This window comes from Apis mellifera, linkage group LG13, assembly GCF_003254395.2.
Source record: "Apis mellifera strain DH4 linkage group LG13, Amel_HAv3.1, whole genome shotgun sequence".
In the NCBI taxonomy this organism is placed as follows: domain Eukaryota; kingdom Metazoa; phylum Arthropoda; class Insecta; order Hymenoptera; family Apidae; genus Apis; species Apis mellifera.
The window spans coordinates 11,162,638-11,180,791 of record NC_037650.1 but is presented as its reverse complement, the minus strand read 5'-3'; the positions used below and the strand labels follow the sequence as shown (position 1 = coordinate 11,180,791).

The 18,154-nt window shown below is 27.0% G+C and overlaps 1 protein-coding gene across 5 annotated transcripts in view; it reads left to right on the top strand.

The window, feature by feature from the left end:
* Positions 1–858: 858 nt before the first annotated feature.
* LOC410078 (echinoderm microtubule-associated protein-like 2) overlaps positions 859–18,154 on the top strand; it is a 35,593-nt gene continuing 18,297 nt past the window's right edge. For 2 of the 5 annotated variants that reach the window (XM_026444770.1, XM_006568074.3), the window contains exon 1: positions 14,932–15,354. Coding sequence is in view for 2 of the 5 variants with exons in the window: in XM_026444771.1 (XP_026300556.1) it covers positions 12,631–12,676 (46 nt within the window). In the remaining 3 variants the exon portion in view is untranslated. Of the gene's footprint in view, positions 1,404–12,571; positions 12,677–14,898; positions 15,355–18,154 lie in introns of those variants that run through there. The other 3 variants (XM_026444771.1, XM_026444773.1, XM_006568075.3) reach the window with 3 other exon arrangements.

Below are 18,154 nucleotides of genomic sequence, written 5' to 3'. Positions count from 1 at the left end.
ATTCAGTGGAAGTGATACAAATTCTTGTCATTGTCAAAATTTTTGAAAAACATAATTAAATCTTTCGTTTTATCAATTTTTTTATAATATTATATTATAATTTACATTGATTAATTCTTAATTAATCAATCGAATATTAATTCTATTTATAATCTGTATCACTACTATATGTATATATTTCAGAAATTTTAATGTATTAGTCTGAATAGTTATTAATAAATAATAATTATATTTATCAATATTTACTTTTTTAATGAAATAATATGAATAATATAGCGAAATAGTCAAATTTTTTACAATTCATGTAACTATATAAATTAATATCAATTTTAACTTTCACATAGAAATAACACGAGTTCAAATTGACTCAACTTTGCCAGCTGACAGTGAATACAGATGTCGTATAATATTCAAGTAACATATTTTTATTCCTCGATCATTTATTTCCATAAAAAATTTTATTTTTAATTTGCAAGTATGAAACTCATATTGTTTATAATTCGTATAATATTTAATAATTATCATGTATAAATATTTTTCCGATTTTTTTCATATTTAACGTAACGCAAGAAAAAATTATAAAGGATAATTTAAAACACAAGATAAATCGATAAAGATGTTTTATAAATATAGAAATGGGGAAAATTCAGACAGTCGTGGAAAATTTAAAAAGATAGAAAAATATGGGAAATAAAAATATTTGATATTTTTTTAACGTTGGAAAGAATGACGCATGCGATCGGTTCCCGGATCGGCAAGCTACGTCACTGACTTGTATAGTTCACACCTGTTGCCCTGAATAGAACACGCGAGTGATACGTCACTGGCCGTAAACTGGTGGCACGGCTCACCTGTTGGCCTGAACAGTGCTTGGCTGGGTTGTTGAGCGTGCGGTTCCTTTCGCCCGCCACTGCTTCGCGATCACTTGGTTATCGTGTCTCCGCGCTCTTTGGATGCGTGTTTCCACGATACCTTCCCGTAAATCGGTATCGAATCGACTTCACGGTGTCGTTCGAGATCGATTAAATTTCGCTTTGCGTTTGAAAAAAAATTCGCCAACCAACCACTTTTCTCGATGGATAAAATAAGGGTGAGAACGTGAATCGTGAGTGAGAATCGACGACGCCCACAAAACGGAAACCGCGTCACCTGTAGAAGGGAGGAAAGCGAAAAGGGAAGAAGGACAACACCACTTTCTACGGATTCTTGAACGCCGTGAATTCGCGTCCAGCCGGATTGTATGCAAATATCCGAGGAAATATCCGTATCTTGCCTCTGTCTCTCTGACCCCACTAGCCTCCGCTCCCGGCTATCGTGTCGTTATTTACGCTGCTGACTAACCTACCCGTGGAAGAAGTCCACTCCGACCGATCGTGCATACCGCACGATCGTTTCGCAGACAGGTAATGCATTTTCTCTCTCTCTCTCTCTCTCTCTCTCTCTCTCTCTCTCTCTCTCTCTCTCTCTCTCTCTCTCTCTCTTCTACTGAAATGTTCATCGTGAGTTGGTATTTTTTTTTTATTAGTTTTGAATTGGATTTGTGTTAGTTAAGATTAAGAAAATTTCTAACGAATTTAGAATAAGAGAAATTCAAATATATTTTTATAAAATTATGTTTATTTGATACTATATAATATTTATTTCGTTTTCTATTTCGTTTTTCATTTTCTTTATTTATTAATAAAATATATCGTAATGTCTATATAAATATTATATTCGTGTTTTTATAAAAAAAAATTAAAAATTTGTGTGAATTTATAAACATGAATGGAGTATAAAGTAAATCTAACAAAGGAATTATCGTAGTTATAATGACGATAACACGATGAAGATACGTGATTGATACGGAATGTATACGAAAATTTACACGATACGTTTTAACCTTGGGATAAACTTGGATCAAATTTAAATTGGATTTCGAGGAAGATAAGATGTCTTAAATGTCAAAATATCATGTTATACATTTTAATAACAATGAATTTTATTGAAATTTCTCTTCAGAATCTAAATAAAATTAATAGAAAATTGGATTTCATTTATTTCGAGTAATAAATATTTTCGTTATTTTTATCAGTACGATAAAACATGATAAATTAAATTCAACAGGATAAACATTGTGACTTGTGATATTATTTAGAATACAATTTTTCTTTTTTTGATTTTTTTTTTAATTAGTATATTTTTATCGTTAATATAGTAGCAGTTCTATTAATTTATCGAAGAAATAAATTGAAACGTATGTGTGATAACTTAATTTTTAAAATAAGATTAAAATAAACGAAGAATTTTCAATATAATTTTTCTAATATTTCTAATACTTTATTTGTAGCATTCGTGGTGAAATATCCTGTACGCGTAATAACGAATTTTGCATTACAAAATAGGTCGATCGTGTGTGTTTACTATAGGTATTTAACATAATCTTGTTTTGAAACAATGTCTTGAAATGAATAGTTAATGCCATTAATAATTAATAATTATAAGTTATAACGCTTTTGAAATTCTCTTTTCAAAATATCATTCTAGTTTTATTTCTATTATTTTTCCAGATTATTAAAAGATAAAATTATTCAAATTATTCAAATTACAATACTTATTTTATACTTATTTACTCTATGTATTATACTTACTATACATGTATGTATATTTATTCGAAATAGAAATGAAATTTTCATCAATATCTTTAAAATACTAAATAAAAGATTGACATAAAATTGAATGTTATTAAACATACAATTATCTAATCGATAAATCTGATAGCGAGTAACTTCTCAAAAATGCGTAATAATGTTGAAATTGTTTATCGTGTAAAATTATATTTATATTATAGAACCTTAGATAAGGATCTATTGTAATCACGTACGACATCGATATCTACTTGAAAGAAAGTCGAATTACTTCGTCTCGATACAATGATATGATTAACAGAAAACATAACGCGTTGCGCGATTTCCCTCTCCATCGTGTGCGAAATTTTGTTTCGTCAGTAAGTGATCGGTGAAAGCACTTCCCACACCTTCGAAACGGATTACCATATTCAACTTTTCTTTAAAAATCGTTTCGAATGTAAAAATAATGTTTGATGGAATGCTATTCGTTCCACATATATCCGATCCCATAAAATCTGTACAAATTGATTAGAAATGACAATCCAAAAGTAATCGAAATTCATAAAAATCTCTTTTTTTTTTTTCGAACCAATAGCTATTGTAAAAAAAATATATTTTGCTTGATGTTCATCTACTTGATATTCGAAATAATATCCGTTAACTATAAAATACAATGTATTGTTCAATAATTAACAATCATTTGATTATTTATCAAATTAACTGTTTTTTGAGTAATAAAATAAGTTAACATATAGATTATATGTTATATGAATAATACATAATAAATATATTTGATTAACTGTTCTTAAGCAATAAAACAATTTAATAACGTGGATTATATGAATAATATGTATAAATATATCGGATTAACTGTTTTTAAGCGATAAAACAAGTTAATAACATGAATTATGTTACGCGAATAATATATATATATTGATCTATTTGTTCGTTTTGCGGAATTTTTATACTGTAACGAATGAGTTTTTAAAACGAACCGCTTCGTTACGAGATATCTTATAAGATACATTTATAATTGTTGTTGTCTATTAAGCGGAATAATTATTTTTACGAATAAAAGTTTCTTTTTTTTTTCATTTTTTGCATTTTTTTTTTTTACGATATATGAAAAAATAACAAGAATTTTTGGTATTCTTATTCTTATATAGAAAGAAAAAAAAAAAAGAAAGAAAGATTAATTGCGCAACGAATCGAACGGTCTATTTTCGTTAATATGGTTAATAATATGGTTTCACCAAGGTTGGCAAAATGTACAATAAGTAAACGTACGTACAGAAAGTAAGTAGAAGTTAAGGGCGAGAGTGTGGACGGCGAACCGTAAAGAAGATATCGCCGTGAGATTTTTCAATCGGCACCGTTATTGCGTCCTGCTTTTTTTTCGCGCTATCAACGAGCCGTCGATGAGAGATCCACTCTTCGTGTCACGACTTCGTGTAGTTAAACAATACCAAGAGAAATTACGGTGGTGAATGTCGTGAGAAACCCGGCACGCCGTTGGCCCATTGTCACAATTCAGACCTCGTAATTGGCAAAGCGGTACGCTTCAAATCTTGTTCTCTTTATTTTCCTCTAAATCTTCCCTCGTAGAAATTTCGTATCTCGTTTGTTCTTCGCCGAACAGAAAGAAATAATTTTTTAAAAATTTATAAAACTTCCACTTTTTCAATATGTACGTTATTTCATATATATATATATATATATGATATAAAATTTTAAAAATTTTGAATTAAAAGATAACGTACGAATTATTTTTCAAATAATTGCAATGCTGATATTGTTCTCCTATCTTTGGTAAATGGAATATAATAATAAGGCACGGTGTGTTTTCGTGACGGGGAATACGTTGTTTGCGATTAGTTGCGATAAGTGTCAAGGTTGTTGGAATAGTGAATCGCAAGATAGTCGTTTAGGTCGTGGATATAACGTGGAAAATTGTCATAATTTTGGAAGGATAATATCGGCATCAAGTTTATTGTTGAGAACCTTCACAGTTTAATCGTGGCGATACGTAATAGAATTGCAAATTAAGTTTTTAAAGATATATTCTGCTTGGATGTTGGACTCATTGATGACACATATGCTCGCTTAATAAAAGTATTCGAACATTTTTATTTTATGTGCTACGATTGAAACACGCGTATTTTTAACGTCTTAATTTTAATTCTATTGAAAAAGAAAAATTATTCTCATAAGAAATATAATATAGAATTATATTTGTTTTATATAATAAAATAGATAAACGATAAACTGAAAAATTCATTTTATTATGAAAAACGAAATAATGATAGAGAAAAAGTAAAATTGATATACATACATATCTCTCGATTGAAATTCGTGTGGTATATCGATAAAAGAAAAATGATGCGTTATTTAATTATTAAAAAAAAAGAAAAAAGAAAGAAAGAAAAGTCCCGATTTAAAAATGGTTTTAAAATATTGTTCTAAAATATAAATAAACCGAAAATCGTGTATTACGTGGTTAGAAAGTAGATAAGTTTCAACAGAGCTGGCGCATTAATTCTCTCGTCGACACGTGAATGCACAGCTTGCATAGTATTGCAGTTTACTGACCTTGGTGCACACTATCGCGTGTTCCTCGATAAACGAATCGGTAAATCGATGAACTTTAGGCAAACGTTTGAAACGTTTGTCTCGAAAACAGCGAAGAAAACATTTTAACGATCGGAAATAATTGTAAATCAAAATACATATTGGAAAAGGTTTGTTAATTGTATGCTCGGAACATGCAAATGCATAGTTTGCATCGCGTTGCAGTTGAGTGACCTCCAAGTCCAGTATATGCATGTAGCAATGGTGGCAAAGTAGAAATCTGCTAACGCGAAATTCACTCGATTTGGAATTTCAATTATTCCACGAAATTATATCAATGGCGATAATAATGTTTTATTTATATGCCGTATACGATATATTCTTGTTTCAGATAATTAATTATAAGAATATTAATCTTAAAAGAGAAGTTATTAGAGGATGAGAAAAATGGTGAAAAAATTGTAACGTTATAGCGATTTTTAGACGATTATTCGGTTTTATTATATTCGATTCATAAAATAATTTATTGATAACAAAAAAGGTACATAGAAGATACGTAGAAGATATTTAAAATTTGAAAAGTTACATATCTTTTTATAATAATTTAAAATTATTATTTCCACCGTTCGTAGAAAAAGGAACGATTTGTCTCGCTTCGCTATGTTTCTATTCAATACGTTGCGTATACAAAACGCGTTTCTTGTTTATGGAGCTCTTAGTTGAACGCAATGTGGGATGATGCTATTATGCAAATTTCGGTACTATATCCTTCGTGCTAATGACACAGTAGCAAGAGACGGAGAGTTAACGTTGAATAAAATTTATGCAAGTATAGTCGTCATCGATTTTCCAACTTCTAATCACGCGCCAACGTCGCGCGTTTCCCTCTACGCGTGTTGAATCTTAGACACACTGATAACGGTCTACGCGCATACCAAATCGATTTTTTGCATTGACGTCGATCCCACATACTGTTTTTAATTGTATATCTCGAACGAGTAATTTTGATTCTTCAATTATAATAAATAATTTTTAATTTTAATTCGCGAGGAGATTTGGAATAAATTCTTTGCACCAATCTTTTCTCAATCTTTTCAATTAGCGATACATTTTAAAACTACGATAATTAGATTTTCAGATACACTATAATTTTTAAGATGAAAAATTTTATTTTTAACAATATTTTATTTATTATAATAATGTGTTTTGATGAGAAAAAGTTCTTTTAAATCTTGTTGAGCACTTGTTTGAGCACAAAAGCATAGAAAGTCGATATCTTTAAAAAAGATCGATACTATTAGTGTATCCGTGTACAATTACAAAAGCCCGTCATGAAAGTACTTGAGAAGAATACTTGAGAAAATGAGCTGCGTATTCCACTGAGAAGATGGGATAAGATCGCTTGAAATTAGACACGAAATGACATCAAGATTTACACAACTACTGTTTGGTCGTACCTTTCTTGCACTTCCGTCCATTTTTGATCTTACGAAATTAATATTTACGTTGAATCTTTCAACTTGAAATATTGTAATCTTTTTAACGTTGTGCGTAACACGAACCGTAACTTATTTCGAGGATAAATTTAATCAAAAAAACATATCTTTTAACAGAAATGAGAAAAAATCGTAGATTTTGTTCTTTGAATTGGTATTAAGTATACAGATATATTGCCATATATAATTTCATTAATTAAAATAAAATTAAAATTTGTATTTAACGTGTAAGATTAAAGTTGAATTTTTACAAGTTTTTTATTCCATTCTATTTGAATATTTTATTCTATTCTTCTTAAATATTTGCTTAAATACTTGCTTAAAAATTTTCAACAGATTTCTTCAAGTAAATATTCAAATAATCTAAATTTTGTAAAAAAAAAAAAAAAACTATGAAAGAAGAATTTGAAAAAGAATTTGAAAGTTATATTGAACATGTTCAACAGTTATTGAAAATATTCGATTATTCGATTTGTGGGCGGAACCATTTGATATTAAAATTATATCATTTTCAGATAGCATAGTACAATCTGCTTAAAGTTCAACAGATCTAGTTCTATGAATATATATTTGTTTCTATAAAGATTTATTTTTAGTACTCGCTCTGTGTTTTATTTTAAACTACTCTCAAGGTCTTTTTTTTTTTTGAGAGCATGCGATATAATGCGTGTTGAAGCGTTACTAGTTATGATAATTTTAAACGATAGTCTAAGATTAAATAATAAGAAATAGTAAATATACATTTTTTTTTTTTAGAAATATGATTTTAATTATTATATTATTATATTATATTACTCACCTGTAAGGAGTAATTTATAATTTATTATAAGAAATAAGAAATATTAAATTTAATTATCATATCATTGCATAATTTCATTGGCAAATTTATCGTAATAATGATAGGAAATATAATATAAGTAAATACTAATGTTAAAATATTTTTCTTTAAATTTAGATCCTAAATTCTTATTGAATTTTGCTATTTAATTGTAAAATGAAAATTTTTGAATATTTTGTTAATTATTGCTATTTTGTTATAATTAGAATTATTGCTATTTTGTTATAATTAGAATTATATAGAATCATCTTATAAATACTTAATCATGTGACTGTAGATATTTTATTGCATTTATATGTGTAGTTGTTTATGTGCGCTCTATAAATAAATTATTTTTTAACTTTAAATGTTATTACAATCTTTGTATGAAACATCGAATCGAATAATTGCAAATTTTTTTCAATACATTTCTTTCATTGAACAACGTATCGGATATAAATATGCCTATTCATTAAAATTATGTTTAGAAAAATTATTTGCAAGAGCAAATAAAACGCTTAAACGCTTAGTTCTTAAATTATCTTGTAATTTTTCTACTTTTAGAATAATCTGGTTTTAAAGTAAACGCGAGACCAGGAAGAAGGACGATGCCCATCTCTATAATATTCTAACGCAACTGTCTAGCGTTACATAAACTGTTCCAAATTAATTAAGATGCTTCATTAAGTCTAATGAATATACAGGCCGTGTGTTGCCGTAGCGAGAAACTTCTCCGAGAAAACTATGATTTTATCACGGGAAACATACTGCATATCCAAGTGAAATTTACCATAATATAATACATAATAATAATAATAATAATAAATACATAAGAAAGAAAGTAAAACTAACTAATTTTCTGATTTTTACCGATCAAATAAAGAATAAAATTTAGAAAAAAAAATAATAATTATATTATTTGAGATTATTTCCACTAGAAATTTATTTTGAGATTCAACAAAATTATTAAATTAAAATTATCAAATTATATCTTTAATTAAAATTACTAATAAAAATGTGCCTATGCTGATTTTCTATTATATTTAATTATATTTATTATGAAATTATGAATTTGTACAAATATTGGTAATTTAAAATATTCAATTATCATATGTATAAACAAATTTAAACTTATATGTTTATATAATTATTATATTATTATAATTGTATAGATTATATGAAGTATATCTGATTTACACTACGAATCAAATATTTTTATCTTGGCCAAATTCGACACAGATATAATTTCTAATATTCATTTCTTTCCACTCAAGTTTTATTTCTTGCCAAGCTTGCCAAGCTTTCGGCAATTTATATTTATCGCAATATGTATGGTAGAAATTAAAGATTTTTCTCACTCTCATCAACGAACTTGATCTACTTTCAGCAAGTAATCAATTCTGGTAAAAGCAAGAATTATGTTTAACAAGACTGGCGAGTTTCATTCGAGCTCGAGCCACGTTCTATCAATGCGCAACGGGAATCATTCATATATCGTGACATCAATTTGCGTGAATGCAAATCCAGTTTATCATTAACATAATCTGATGTCCACGAGAGATTGCCATTCCTTCTTGTCTGGCTTACATAAGAAAGAAAGTAATGAGAAGTATGCACCGTGAGGCAATCGAGGGACGAGAATAAGTAACAAAGGGATGAAAGAATGTAATGGTGAATCATTTCCAACGATGTTATAAAAATATTACTACGATATAAAATGTTGATCCATATTCGTGAAATAAAAGCACGCGATATTCTACTCTTTCATGGATTTTTTCTCTTTTGTGTTATCTTTATATTTTCCATTATTTTGAAACCACAAATTATTCGCACGATACGTAATGCCTCCCTTTGAACGAAACAATTTTGTTGTAAAACATTTTGTCAGTAACTTTAATCGTTCGCGAGATATTAAATTAAGATGAAACATTTTATGTGAAATAGATCATGGTCAGATTCTTTCGAACAAGAAGTAGGTCAGGATAATTCAAACTTTATAGGATAGAAATGAGATTAATAGAGGATGGATAGCGAATGAAATTTTCTCCGTTTTAGATAACTTAATTCATAGTACGTATATTTTCAAAAATGATTTATTTGAAAAAGAAATTTTATGTAAAAAGATGTAATTTTTTATTTATTTTATGCTATAAATTGATAAAAATTAATTAATTTATAAAATGAATAATCTCAAATTAAAATTTGAGAAATTTTCATCAATGAGTTTCTCTACACAAGAAAAATTATAAATGGAAGAATATCCCTCATTCAACTCACAAATAAACATTTGCGATACTATCGCCACTATTATACCGGCCTTCCAATATTAATTCATTAAACGCGATACTAAGAAGCGTGTTTCACAAAGCGGATTTATTTCACAAGCGTTACAGAAATTTTTGTCGAGCATGCTTCCCAGGAATACATCACTGATGGAATCATACACCGATGGTGAATCTTAACGCTGACTTGATATCGAGGTTGTTTACGAATGGCGAACCAATTATCCGCGTCACGTTTAATACGCGTATATGGTAGAGAACGTGAGAAGAAAGAGAGAGAGAGAGAGAAAGAGAAAGAAAGAAAGAAAGAAAGAAATATACTCGTATCTGTTCACAAGGCGGTATCGTAAAATAAGCTTCGTGGGGGCCAGCCTTATGCACCAATAAGGCAACATTCTGACCAGGTCAATGCTTACTGGTTTTGTATTTCAACTCGTTCCCGCGTCTCTCGCTATTTCAGCGATCACCGCTTCGGGCGAAATGATTATGTCTATACATTAATATATATTTATGTATTATAGAAGGATTCTCTCAAGTATAGGTCTCTTTCGATATATCCTGATTCTCCGATCATCTTTCCGAGAATATTATCCCTATCGTTTGCCACCTTTTGAAACGATCATTTCAATTCTTACTACAAATAGCGATGGGATCGAATTCGATATATTCATATACGTACAAATCTAAATGAAAAGATATTAAAAGATTTATTTCGTAATAAAATTCGAATACTATTAAAATAAAATATGCAAAATATTTGTGGGACTCTTTGAAAGATTGTTGTGATTTTCAATAAAAATTTTCACTTTTTCGTTACGGTTATATAACTTTAATGTGCAACTATATATCAAATTTAATCATGCATTAAGAATATAATTTTGTTTTAAAATACCCATCTTTTCTTTTATAATTGCAATAAGAAAAAATCTGGTCGCATGAATTATTTTTTACATGAACGTACATGTATTTAGATGTATAAAATGAATCGTATTATAAGAAATTTAAAAATTTGCCAATAAATGATATTTTAGATAATCGTATTAATAATTACAGGAATAAATTATTATATAAAAAAATATAATATCTGGAATATTATTATTTTTATGTAAAAATAAATCATAAATTCTATTTGTATGAACGGTATCCATTTGAAAATATAATGAGAAATATTGTAGCCAAAATTCTGCAGTATTTTATAGAATATTTAAATTAAAATTCGTCTCCATAAAATGTAGAGGCAATTAACGAGATTGCAAAAATTATTAATTCTAAAATTTGAGAATAAATTGATTTGGAATCCTGTGTTTAATGTTTAATATTCTGATATATCTATTTAATCCAAGTCTAGATTATCCGATAGATTATTTAAACTACATGTCCCGGTCTCCATTAAACCGGTTAATCAAGGTTGTATCGAATCGAGAAGTGAAGAAAACTTAGGATGTTTGAACACGATTAATAATTGATTTTATTCATACTTAGAAAGGAATATATAAATTGGACATATCTGATTACTTTTTTTTCATTTTAAAAAAAAGTATAATATTATTCGAATAACTTTGATGAATTTATATCGTATAGTGCAAATTATTATTTCTAAATCTTCTAATTAAATGAAATATAAATAAATAATTTTTAAGAAAAAATGATTTATAATTATAATATGCAATATAACACATTAAGTTTTACTTTCGAAATCTGATAATTTTTTAAATTCATAGCAAAAATTATATAATTTTAACTTTTATATGAATTTAATTAATAAAAAATATTATAATAAATAATAATATTACAATAAATATAAAATGAAAAGTAAAGACAATTTTCTAATTATGATGAATCGAATTGATAAATTATGTTTATTGTATCTAAATTCATAATAAAATTTAATACATTCTTCTTTTTTTTTTTTTATATAGAATATAAACGAAGATGCAACACGTCCTAGTTTCTGAAATAACATTAGCTATGTTCGCGATCACGTAGCACCATTCGTTTTCATTAATCAAGGCTTTTTATTCTTTTTTACTGATTGAATGATAAAATTAAAGAATTGAACAACGAAGAAAAAAAGGAAAAAAACTTTAACTTTTTTTCTTATACATCGTATCGTATGCAAATATATTAAGAAGAAAGAATAAAAAAGTATATAATATAATAAATAAAATAAATGCGATATTTCACCATATTATATAATGATTAATATATTAAGCAGGAAGGAAATTGAATTGAATGCAGAGGCAAACAAAGATTCTTATTGAAAACCGCAATGAAAATAAACAATTTAGCGGCCAATTTTCAAAGTAAAGGTATCATCGAGCGAAATCATGCGAATCATGACGCGATTAATATCTTTGCAACTTTGTAATATTATTCTTCTTTTTTTTTTATATATATACTTTGCTTGATATTTTTATTATTCCGCAGTTTTATTATTCCAATATTTCGATATCCTATATGTTAAATCAATTTAAAGTTATATTATATTATTACAACATATAGGATATATTATATATTCTTATCAGATTAAAAATTATTATTAGAAATTCATTTACACATGTACATAATTCACATAATTGAAGAATTCATATATTGGAAGAGTAATGTCGGTAATTAATAAAAGTAATAATTCTTTTTCAAGATATTTATTGAACGAAGATATAATATTTTTTTGAAATTTATGGAAAATAATTATCTATAAAATCTTTTTCTAAAAGAATCTTTTCTAATAGTTTAATTACGTAATAATTATGTATAAAAATTGCGATTTATAATAATTATATTTATTTCTTTTTCCAGACACGGAGTCCTCAACGAAGGAGCAACATCAGTATGAAAAGAAAAATTCGGACACAACGATGCACGTAAACGGGCATACGACACACAACGCGAAACAAGAAATGAGTAAGTTTTTTTTTTTTTATTATATATTTGTACATATATACATTTCTGTTCATAAATATTAGAACATTTGTTTGTATGATATAAAGTATAATGATCGAGCGGAAATTATAAAAAAAAAAAAGAATAATAAAAAATAAGTTTAAATATAATATTATTTCACCTAGTTGTGTAGTCATCGTGTAGTAACTCGGTACGGTTCTATGAACAGAAATTACAGTTATGGCAATTTATCGTGGACTAATTTTCTAACTTGATTTTATCAAAAAATGAAGAGTCAAAAAAAAAAATATTATTTTTTCTTTTTGATTTATAACTACAATAAATATATAATTTAAAATATTGATTATTCCATTGAACAATGATAATTGTTTAAAACTAAAACTATTGATTTCTAATATATATCTTCATATCTATACATATATTAGACAAATAATATATAATTAAATATAATTATATTTTTATTTGGATAAAAACAACGCGTAATGGTATTAATTACAAACAATGTTGAAAATTAGAAAAATTAGAAAGATAAAAAATAGAAAATATTCTATATTATATATTTTTATTTCTTGAACGTGAAATTCGCAATTTCGATATGATAGAGTAGATATGGGATAATAGAGAAAATGTGGGATCGTAATTTGACAATTGGAAGTACTAGAGAGACGCTTCGTCGCAGAATCAGTCGAATGTGCGTCGTAAAATAGGAGGAAAATAGACATTGTATGGTGGCCGATGTCACTTGTTATGTAAGTCATTCAAGGCTTGATGACGTTATGCGAAGGTGTGCCATCCTCATCCTGTTCTTTCGTTATTATCGATCCACTGTTTCGCTTATTTGGTCAAATAACTAATTCTTGGATAGAATTTTACGAAATTTTGTCAACATTTATCCATTTGAACATTCGAACGTTTCAATACCTGGTTATATGAACACCTATAACAATGATACTCATTTTCGATTATAAACTTTTAATTATTTAATTTTATTAATATATTACCGATACAATAAATATCCATATTAGATGTTATAAAACTTCCTAGTATTTAATTAACAAAAATCTAATTACAAAAAAAAGTACATAAAATATAAATAATTTTTGTTAAATATAGTAAAAATATAAAATCCTTGAATTCAAGACCAATGTTATAATATTTTGCAAAAATATGTAATTTTTTGTACATAGAACATTCGCTTGGCGAAGATTTAAATGAGGATTCGCTTGGTTCGATTTTTATTTTCTAGACTGCATTCGCTGGAATAGTGCCGAAGGATGATATAACACGAATAATTTTAATGGAACAACTTCCTCGATATAGGACAAGATGATTTCGATGAATAGTGTTAGGGTGTGTTCGATATCCAGGATGCGATTTGTTCGTTAGGGACGAATAGCATAAATCTAAAGAATAAATCGAACACATCTAATCTAATCTCCGGAAATGTATTCGATCGTGTATCATGTGAATCTTGATTTATTGGATAATTATCGTGTCGAAGGAAAGGGAAACTTAAAAACAATTATTAAAATAAATGTGTAAAAATATGTAATGTGTAATGAAAAAAAAATATTTTTTATCAAATTTATAATTGATCATGGTATGATATAAAAATTATAATCATATAAATATTATTTATAGAATAATTATAAAAATCATTGTGTATATTTTTATTATATGTTCTCTTTAAGAAAAGTGGAATGATAAATAATTGCAATTGTGAAGTAATAGATATAGTCTAGAAAATAAATATAATAAAGAAAAATTAAATTAAATAATTGATAATGGAAGATTGTACTAATGGAAGGAAATTGGTTCTATTTATCTATTAGACTGTTAAAAAAAAGAAATAAAAAAATATTAGATTTATGAACACAATATGCATCTTTAATTTAAATTCTTTGATGAAATTTAGGGAAAAGTCACATTGAATAGATTTCATCGTAAGCTTGAAAAATTTTTTCGAAAATAAAAAAGAAGAAAAATATTTTGAATTTTTAATTGTACTATAATATAAGTTAATGGTTAAGATTTGCTTAAAAAAAAAAAGAAGTATCGTGCATTTATCGTGCGAAAAAAATAAAAATAAAGCAAATCGGTGAACGCAGAAAGAATAATCGGTATATGTATACGTACAGGATATATCGTGTGCTTATCGTGACCCCAGTCAATGGTTCGCGTAGCGTAGTCGAGTCATCTGGATCATCTGGAGTATCTAGAACGTATTGATCGCGGCTAAGCAGCTGTACTCTCGGGCTGGCAGTAACGTTGGGGCGGCCGTACGGAAAACACACGTGTTACACGGTCTCGCGATGAAAACGTCGGTGTCGTGAAAACTACTTTCGAGGGAAAGTGCAAAGCCCTTTCGCTTTGACCCGATCCAACCCGATTCTTTCCACGTTCAATGTGCGCGTGTCTACGTTGAAACGCGATTTTTATTTTTTCCCCGAATATCGAACAAGTAGGAATATGCCACGTTATAAGTTTAGTCGGCGATTAATCGCGATTAATCGTAAATAATCGAATACAAAGTGAATGAGTTTATGCGCCGGCCACGTATTTTTTTTTTTTCACATCGTGTACGCGGGATTTCTTCTCCAAGTTCTGCTATTTGTCAAAGTGCGCGTTGATGTTACACGTGAGGGGAGAATTTTAGCGAAGATGAGGATCAGGATGAGGTGGAGAATATTTTTTTTTGAATTTTTAATCATCCTTTAAGCGCTTATGTCGCACATATGTGTACATATGTGTACATATATTATGATTAAAATTATTGCACAATAAAAATAGTGATACGAAAGTTTATATATATAATAATAAAATGATAGTTAATCATAATAATAATAGTAATAATAATAATATTAATAATAATATAATATGAATTCATATCGTAAAACGATCCAATAAAAAATTCCGTGTCATTTATGCGATACACGTTCAAAGATTAAACCATAAAAGATTGTTTAAATGTTTCTTGTTCTTCTTTCTTTTTTTTTTTTTTTTGGTGCGATATTAGGATAACTCGTGTAAAGACATGTCAATTTTATGAATAAAAATAGAATTGAAACGATATTTGATCGTGAATAATTTCATAATTAACAAAAATTTAGTTTATATTGTGATTTCAATGTCGATCTTAAATATCCATTTTAATGTTTGTCCAAATTTTGAAAACGTTTGACAACAAATAATTTCTTGTTTTGGAAACAATGAGTGATTCTATTTGCGTTGTAATTATTTATTGTTTGTTCTATCGATCAATTTCGAATGATATGATGAGTTAGAAATTAAAATGTGTAAAATTTTAACACGTGAAATATACTATAAAATATTTTATCGTTGATGAAATTAATATAATAATTAATTCTTAATAATTTTTTATTTATTTCAAAGTAATAAATATTGCTTTCTTCTATAATAATAATCTTTGAATACAAAATAAATTATACATTATAGAATAATACGTTTCGTTAAGAAAGTTTAATATTTAATTATTTATATTCAATTTTACAATTGATTTAACTACAATTATGACTTCTTCATCTCTATATTTTTACATAATAACAAAAGTTGTTAATTAAATTACATTTTTTTTCGCCAGTGATTAATTTATTGTTATTTCTTACCGATTATTGATTCAAAACAATATTTTAAATCATATAGATGTTTTAAAAAAAGAAAAAAAAAGAAAAAAAGTTACAATCTGTTCTATATTTATTTTTGCAATAAAATCATATCGTCTATAAATATTTTTTTGAACGAAAAATATCAAATATAACTAAACTTTTAAATATTTAATGCAACTTACTATAGTCATTTAATATTTTATTGTAACTCCTTCAATGCTTATCTCCTCAAAAAGAAGGAACGTTAAATGTTTTTTCATATCTCTGAAAGATATGTAGATTTATATAATGCCGATATTCTATTTATATGTCTGGTAACGAAAATATACGTTTCGTTAAGAAATTATTAATCTATCATAACGGGAATAATACTCATACTTGATGCTTTTCTTATATTAATTAAAATTAATCTAAATTATATCAAGGGCAAAATTTTTGTTTGCGATAAATATTGTATAAATATTGCAATATAATTAATATATTTTGAAAGATATGGCTAATAATTAGCAGTATCTTTTAGCGTATTAAATAATATTAATATATTTATATAACTATAAAATTATTAATAATATTCTTGAAAAGTGAAGTGAAATTATTGAAAAAAATTGGCGTGTTACAACATTTGCAATATTTTATTCATTTCTTTTAATAACAGAATAAAAAAAGAAAACCATATATAATAAATATAATAAATATCATAAATATCAAATAATTATTAATACTTTTCTCAATTTAATTAAACTACATTATTTATACAGTATCTTTGAAATATTGAACGATATACATGGAAATAGTATTAAAATATTTTATATTGTTCTACATTATTAATAATTATGAGAAATCCAATTTTTTTTCTCGTTATTTTAAATATCACTTTTGTGATAAATTATATAAAATTCGTATAGAAACAATCCTATCGATTAGAATTTTTTTTTTTCTATTATTTTTTGATCTTTCATTTTCTGGGTAGATTACGTAAATCCTACTATAAAGAACTAATCAATTCGAATGTATTTTTCCGTTTCTCTTTATATTTAGTTATCCATTATCGAAGATCGTTTTTGAAATCGCACAAGTCATGCATTCTAAACGATGTTTTAACGATTCACGTTTCGTAATTAAAAATAATCGATTATTTTTATATTTTTGCATTATAATATCTATTATCGCATTATAATATTACAACATGATAATATAAATATTTTATTTTATTACGTTATTGATAATTTAATGGAAAGATCTTATAATCATAATATAAAATAAAGATTTTGTTATGAATCGTTATGAATTATCGTAGAGAAAAGAAAAGAAGAGAAAGAGAGAAAGAGTTTTATCGAAAATTTATATTTAATAGAGACTATAACTTGAAAATCCAATTATTCAAATATTAAAATACAGTATTAAAAAAAAAAAATATTCATACAAAAGATGGAATAATATATAAATAAAATTATTAAAGTTAGATACATGTACATATAATAAAAGGAAAAAATATCGAGAAGTTAGCGTTTCGAGCACGAAATGGTTGATGAGAATTGCGTGTTGTACGAATTGTTCGCGATTCGTAACGGGTTTGCGCACGTTTCACTTTCAATGAATATTCGCGTTTTAGAGACGATGTCAACCTCCTCCCCAACTTGAATTGCTCGATTCGCGTCGCGTTCGCTCTCTCAACTCACTTTCCGTCGCATTAATTGCACCCCATTAATTAACAATAATTGATCCAAACTGTTGATCGCGATTTTCAACATTCGACTCGCGGTTATTATTATAATTATTATTCGATCCGTGGCGTGTCATGCCGTGCAAATAATTTCGTGTTTCACGGTTCGTTCGTCGATTGGCATCGGTT